The sequence below is a fragment of the Chrysemys picta genome, chromosome 16 (genome assembly GCF_011386835.1).
Source record: "Chrysemys picta bellii isolate R12L10 chromosome 16, ASM1138683v2, whole genome shotgun sequence".
In the NCBI taxonomy this organism is placed as follows: Eukaryota; Metazoa; Chordata; order Testudines; family Emydidae; genus Chrysemys; species Chrysemys picta.
In genome coordinates, this window is record NC_088806.1 from 22308482 (window position 1) to 22315725 (window position 7244).

Consider the following 7244-nt stretch of genomic DNA (forward strand, 5'->3'; position numbering starts at 1 on the left):
ACCGAAGGAATCAGGCTTTGGGCTAGATTCCGTGCTGGGTCTCTCGGGAGATACCACGCAGGAGGGGCAGCTGAGGAGGATGACGACAAAGGTGGCTTTAAAACCACCTGTGTCCCCCCTGGACACTCCCTGCCTTCCCTCTGGCCACCAGCTGCTGACCGGGACAGCTTCCCTGGCCACTGTCAGGTTTTGACGGCAAGCAGCTCCGGGTAGAACTTGATTTAGGTAAGCTGACTGTCAGCCCCCTGGGTGACTTAAAATGACAGTTGACACTATCCCAAACTGGCCAGCCAGGATGGCATGGGACCACGTGCCCTGAGGTTTCCCATAGGAGAGAGAAGACCAGCGAGGGTCCAAGTTTCAGATGCCCCTGGATGCCTAGGCCAGGTGCGTCATGAGGTCACAACTTGTCTTGCCCCAGGTCTGCAGCACCGGCAATAGAGGCCAGGAGGGAATCTTGGCATAATTCACTCTGGGGAAATCGCTTTTATTTGTTATCCTGATGCTCGCTTATTTGGACCTACATGTCTCAGTACAAACGTTGGCCCTTCATCACGGGCCTAAGTTTACTTTCAGCCCAGGAACTAGCTGGGGGAGGCCAGCTGGTGAAGCAGCAGTGATAGGAAGAAACTCAGGGCTGGATTAAAATGGAGAACAAGCTCCTTTCTAACCTGTGGAACAGAGGCTTCACTCTGTAGGGTCAGGTCTATGGAGGTGGCAGGTTTGAGGAAGCTAGGAGCAGTGAATCAAGGAATGAATTGAGACTCACCTCCAATGTTCTACCTGGCCTACATGCCTTACCTGCTATATTTAGCTTGAAAGCGTGGCTCGGATCTCAGTGTTCGACCTGTTGTTCTGCATTGCTTGAAGCATGACCTGGGACACACTGAAGAAACAAGAAGTTATAGGGAGGTGTCGGACCCAGCAATGCACTGGGGAGGACTTCTATCCATCCATCTCACGATTTTGCACAGGTGTCCATCACTGCAGGATCTGAACGCTGGCCAGAACCCAAAATGTGCTGCTACCTAACTGCAGAATTGGGTTTCCTGCACCTGGATGTCACTTAGGGGGATCTAGGTTTCAATCTCCAACTGGTAAAAGCATCGAGAAAGCAGAGGTTGCAGTTGAGTCCGCAGAGGTAGAAGCTAGAATTTGATGTGCCCTGTCAAACTGGATCAGACCCATGGTCCATCTAATCCAGAAACCTGTCTCTAAAAATAGCCAGCAGCAGATGCCTCAGAGGAAGGTGCAAGAGCCCTACAACAGGCTGATGTGGGATAATCTGCCCCCACAAAGGCCTCGCCACATCCCCAAATCACTGGAGTCTGGCTTAAACCCTAAAGCAGGGAGTTGTTATCCCTTCCAAAATTCTTTTCTTTTTGCATTAACTATAACACTGAAAATTTTTCTTATGCAGATAGATGTTTGGCCCTATTTAATTCTTTTTTCTCAATGGCATCCTGTGGCAGTGTGTTCCACAATCGAATCACATGTTGAGAGAAAAAGTATTTCTTTTTATCGGTGTTGAATTTTCGACCTTGCAATTAATTGAAAGTCCCCTTGTTCTTCTGTCGTGCAAAAGGAGACAAGGGGTAAATTTCCTGCTAGAGCAGCTCTAGTGGCATGGTGACCATTGGCTTGATCTCTCTAGCCAATGAGGACTCTGGATAGCCAAGGAACTTGGGCTCTCTTCTTCTAGAAGAACACCTGGTTTAGAGGACTTTTGTTGGATTGCCAAGTGGTGACAAATCTGGACAGCAGCAAACAGGTCTGAATTCTCTCCCTATTACAGAGGTCTGGCGAAGTTTTCACTGGGGGCCCACTCCGAGTATCTGGCTACACATCCATATTGTTAAGCATCAGCACAACTTGAAACCAGGTCTGCAGGGCTACTAGACAACCAACATCCCCACAGTGCCATGCAGCAGCAACTGTAACCTGGCCACTCCCAGCAACCCACAATCTGCAGAGGTTCAACACTACAGGAAGTTCCACCTCAAGTGATCTGAAAGAGTGGCCTTAGCAGTCCTTGATGGGCTTATATAGGGACAAAGCCAACGAGGCATACCAGGATGTGTCCAGGCAACACAGTTAGCTTCCACGACCGACCTGCTTCTCTGTTTCTGAACTCCCGGTACTGATCCCCGAACGACTCCTGGGACCCTGACCCCATTATCTGGTATTGACCCTCAGCCTGATTCTTGACTCGGTGTGCAGCTCAGATCCTTGTCTTGACTCGAACCTCAGCTTGACTCTTGACCCCGATACTGGCTCTGACCCGTTTCAGTTCTGAGATTCCAAGCGCCTACCCCTAGTCCGGCCTACCTTTGCCCAGGATCCTGACATGATTACCCTAGGGCTCCAGCACACTGGCCCCACTCCAGCATGTGCCTAGTCCCACTGCACACAATCCAGAGTGCTCAGCACCGAGACCGGGAGCTCTTTGAGGCAGGGACTGTGTCTTCCTGTGGATGGGGGCAGCACCTGGTGCCTTTGGGGCGTGACCTGAGTATGAGCTGGCAGATGTTTAAAGGACCCTGCCAAGAGGAGCTCACCTGTTTCGCACTTGTTCCAGCCTCTCCCGCATGGCTTCGTTCCTCATGTCACTCGATACTCGATAGACCCGGGTCTGACTGCAAGAACCACACAAGTCCATTCAGGTGGTTTTATGACGCTGGCCTGGTCACCCATAAAAAACATCTAGTATGCCACCCAAGCCCAGCTCTGCACAGGTCCCCAATCTTTGTGTTATCCCAGTATACCCAATGGTAGGACTGTATCCTCCAAGATAAAAGTGCTCCTCGTTAGTTCTAGTAGAACCCAAGAGATCAAAATTGCTGATATGTAAAAGATTGTGATTGGTTTTTTTTATACATTGCAATATAGATGCATATAAACTCCACAGCTCCATGACCAAACACTGCCCACTTTGGGCCAGATCTCAGCTGGCGTGAACCAGCACAGCTCCATTGAGTTCACCGCAGTGACGTACACCAGCTGAAGTTCTGGTCTTTTGGTTCAGTCCTGAGCATCCTGGCTCCCACTGATGCTCATTGCCCTCACTTCAGCGGGGCTTCCCCTGTCATACTCCAGCTCAGTACCCTGCAGAATCAGACCCTTTGCCTCTTCCTAGGGCATAGCTACAAGGGACCTACCTCCATCTTATGAACTGGATCTTTGTCCTCTCCTCCAGAAGACCGCGGCTCGATGATGACACTGGCAGTTTCGTGCTAGAGACTTGAACAGACTAGGAAAACAGGGGAGAGCAGATATTATTCACAGCCGCAAACCTTGGCATGAAGGGAAATAGGATGAAACGCAGCTCAGAGTATTAACCAGGAAAAAAAAAAGCCCTTTACTATCTACTTTATATCAGCATTACTGAGACCACAGTGGCTAATGCCAAATGCAGCTGAGAAGTGCCTATTACCCCTGAATGCAAGGCAGTTGACATTTCAGTTATGTGGAAAGGTTGCTTTTCAAGTTCATGCGGAACATAGTGGGAGAACAGGATTTGCCCTACTGGATCAAACCATTGTTGAAGCAAGTCTGTATCCTGGCATCATTATGCATCATAGGGAACCACTGGTGTGCATGGTGGGGAAAAAAAAGCCCGTGGACGTCAAATGGGAGTCTCTCAGTTGATTTCAACGCACCTTGGGCCAGTCACTAAATCTTGCTTCTGGCAGAGGTCAATTGATGCTTCAGAGGAAGAGGAGGAAAACCATAACACAATTACCTATCTGTATATACTGCTGTCTACACAGGAGGATAAGTGTTCCTCACATTATCAGATCACCTTGCACTTTTGTAGCTGATATTTGATTAGCCCCTTAAACTGCAGAGGAAGAAGGAAACAGTGAGCCAAACCAAACCAAAGATGGGAATTACTTCCTGGGAAGTTTATCCTCTGTGGAGAAGGACTCCATTCGAACCAGCAAGGGCCAGATTTTCAAAAGAGCTCAGCACATAAGTGGCATGCCGGGAGGAGCCGGCTGTTGAGCACTTTTGACAACGTGACCCTTGTTTGGAGGATGCCAAAAGGGGAGAAAAAAACAAACAAACAAAAAACTCTTGAAAACCTGGCCCTGAATGTGCATGATGAGCCGTTGGGAACCTGGCCCAGCTGCCCAAGAGGTTTGGTGTACACAAGGAATGCTTTAAAGCGAGTTCCAGGGGAGGGATGACAGTCCAGCCATCTATTGCTGCTATGGTTTCACTGGCAAAGCCAAGCTTGGTATCAACAGCAGAAGGAAAACTGAGTATTGTTTCCTATTCTGTTGAGGTGTTGGAGTACTTAACGTCTCCCCGGTGTAACCTCACTGGACACCCTGGCCCATGCTACCCATAGCCCCACGTGAGGGAAGTGTCTTAACACTAGCATATGCCACTCAGACTCTACTTCTTCCACCTTCTCCTGTACAGTGTCACAGGACGTCGCCACCTCTCAACCCACACACCGCCCCCCCAGACACTGTCCCAAGGCGATACCTGTGACTTTGTCATTCCTGAACCTTGGCCAGCAGAAGGGGTCGCTTTGGTTTCTGCCTTGTTTTCCAGTTTCTGCTTAAAGAACTTGGAAGCTTCTTCTTCAATCTGAAAGGGAAGCAAAATAACATCTTTCCTCGCCAGCAACTCCTGAGGGAGAGCAGTGACTAGAATGAACTGTGCAGGTATCAGACCTCAATGGGTCTTAGGCACTTGGGGTTTTACTTTATACTTCTTGGTAACTGAGGGCTAATAACAAAGCAACTATCCATTTAGGGAAAACACTTGGGCTCCTTGCTTCCTAGCAGGTACCATCTCATCTTCAGAACACAGAAGGGTGGAAGAGTGGAACCTGCCAATCCAGTCCTCTTAGAAGGCTAGAATGTCGTCTCCTAGCTGGGCGTGTATTAAATATGAAGATCTACCGTAGTGTCTGTTTAGGCAAAGTGATGATCTCAGAGCCTTTGGCTTCAAAGTACCTTCAAAGCAGGGTTGAACCAAAGTCCCCAGAATACCATTTAATCCCAGAAGTCCACTGTGTTGGGGGACAGTCTCCTCACCAAGATTTTCTTTTTCATAACAAGGGTGGTAGCAACCCCGACGTTGAGTCAGATGGGCATGAAAACCACATTTCTCCCCTCCGTCCTGGTTATCATCCAAGTACCCAGGCACTAAAACCATGCCCCCTAGTCTGTATCCATTCAGACAACTGGGCATTCAATGTGGTTTCCTCCTAGTTAGCATCCAGGTAACCAGGCATTAAAATCCAGGGTCCCCCCACGTAGTAGCAATGTATTCATGCATCAGATACAGGATCTGATCCTGCCTCCCACCCCACCTCTAGGCTTAGCAAGGTACCGAAGTATTAAAATCCTCCCCGATTCAGTGTCCAGGCACTGAATTGATTTAATCGGGGCTTAGTGCCTCCCTTTACCATCTGGGTGCTAACACAGTACTCCACTCCCTGGTTACCGTCCTTGCTGGCGTCTTATTGGCTAGGATCTCACTAACTCGGGCATGCTGCTACTCTCTGGCTCTCATCCTCACCTTCCTCAGCCAGTGCTCTAGCACGGACAGCATCTCTGTCTCCACGACTTTAATTTCCTGCAAGGAATCGGACAGGGTGAGGCTGGCATGAACCCTGTGCATTTCCCCCCGCCCCGCCGATGGGGAGCTCACAGCTAAGCCACAGAATAACCCCATCGCCCCCTTACCGGAGTCTTGCTGGGTGGGAACCGACGGCCAATCGATTTACAGATCAAGATGTACACGCCCCACGTGGAAATAATCATCCTAGGGGATCCTCTCCCCCGGGAGGCGAGCCCTCCTTCAGCCTCAGTTCCCCTCTTCCGCAGGAACTGATCTCTGCAGTAAGAGTCCTGGCTGAGGGGCAGCATTGTTGCATCACCAGGCTCCGTGGCACAGCAACCGCTGACGCTGTCACAATGGTAGGTGGCGGCAGCAGTGTGCCTCCCTGTGCTTGCCCCCCCTCCACCCCCGCCGCTCATAAGAGGCAGGCGGAGGCTCCTGTGTTTTCTAAGCAGGGATTTTCCCTTCTGAAGCCTCTAGCACTTCCTTGGAAGTCACTGGGCTCCTCCCCTCTGTGGTATTTAGGCCCTCCTCACCCGGGGTGCTGAAGCACTGCATTGTTTTTCAAAAGCACCTAAGGGAGGCGTTAGGTGCCTATCTGAATTTCAGTGGCATTTGGTCACCTAACTCCTTTCAGCCCCCGGGCTCTATCCTCCTAGCCCCCATCAGGGAGGGAAGTGCTCTCCCCATTTTATAGATGGGGAAACTGAGGTACAAGGTGATTGCCCGGGGCCACACGTGGTGTTCGTTGCAGAGCTGGGAATTGAACTCAGGTCTTACACATCCCAGGCCAGAGCCCTGGGGCCATCCAACACTTTCTGTGGCAAGTGTGTTTACTGGAAGATATTTTACTCCTCGTAGAGGGTACCAAGGAACCCGCAGGTGCTGCAGGAAGGTGTGGTGATCTCCTTTCCACTGACTCATCATCGAGCCAATGCCCCAGCACGTTGCTCAGAGGCACTGTGCTACTGGAGGTGCCATCTTTTCCACAAGATGGATAAAACGGCGGCACTGGCCATTAAAGAGCCCATGGTACTGTTCATAAAAGATGAGGCATTAACCCCATTCCCCGGAGGACATTCCAGTTTCTAGCTAGCTAGGTATTGTTAAGTATTGCCGTCCACCCCCGTAAATCCTTGCAGCAGCTTCTATGGCATTCTTCACTTTCTGTGTCACGTCGCCGTGCGCTGTGGAAACGGCTGTCGTATCCCACACTAGAGGCGACTGCATTTCAGCAGTGGGCAAAGTGGTTCCAGTACAGGTTTTGGAAAGAACTTGCGGATCTTCCAGGTTGAAAGCTGCTAAATAATTGCTGTTTGATACAGGGCCTTGCTCCCTAAGCTCTGTGCGCAATAAAAGAACACACAAGCCCTTTTCTGACATGCCTAGATGGAGAAGTACTTGTACAGGAAAAATTGCTCAAAATGTTGGGGTTTTCAAAATGTTGCTCATATTTGGAGCAAGAACAAAAACGAAACTCTGCTTTTAGCAGCATGGTTGGAAGTTAGGTGATCAAGCTGCCATTAACTCATTAGAGCGGACGATTGTGTGGTTGATGGCAAAAAGAAAAAAAGACATGGGGACACAGTAACTGTGCCAGGGCATGACCTGAAGAGATGCAGAAGGTGGGGATGCCCACCGGTCTATCGAAAGGGGGATTCCAA

At 50.0% G+C, this 7244-nt stretch overlaps 1 protein-coding gene across 1 annotated transcript; it reads right to left on the bottom strand.

Annotated features, from left to right (window-relative positions):
- Window positions 1-810: 810 nt before the first annotated feature.
- Window positions 811-5783, bottom strand: SPATA19 (spermatogenesis associated 19). Its single transcript, XM_042851998.2, has 6 exons — window positions 5706-5783; window positions 5539-5595; window positions 4495-4599; window positions 3159-3250; window positions 2559-2636; window positions 811-886 (listed from the first exon to the last, which is right to left on the bottom strand). The coding sequence occupies exons 1-6, from the start codon at window positions 5781-5783 to the stop codon at window positions 811-813; spliced, it is 486 nt and encodes a 161-aa protein (XP_042707932.2).
- Window positions 5784-7244: the final 1461 nt, after the last annotated feature.

Bases quoted from the DNA above. Each gene is read 5' to 3' on its own strand.
- SPATA19 (XM_042851998.2), bottom strand. From the start codon at position 5,783: ATGATTATTTCCACGTGGGGCGTGTACATCTTGATCTGTAAATCGATT. The intron at 5,596-5,705 runs GTAAGGGGGCGA...GATTCCTTGCAG, and splicing joins TCCCACCCAGCAAGACTCCG to GAAATTAAAGTCGTGGAGAC. The intron at 4,600-5,538 runs GTGAGGATGAGA...CTTCCCTTTCAG, and splicing joins TAGAGCACTGGCTGAGGAAG to ATTGAAGAAGAAGCTTCCAA.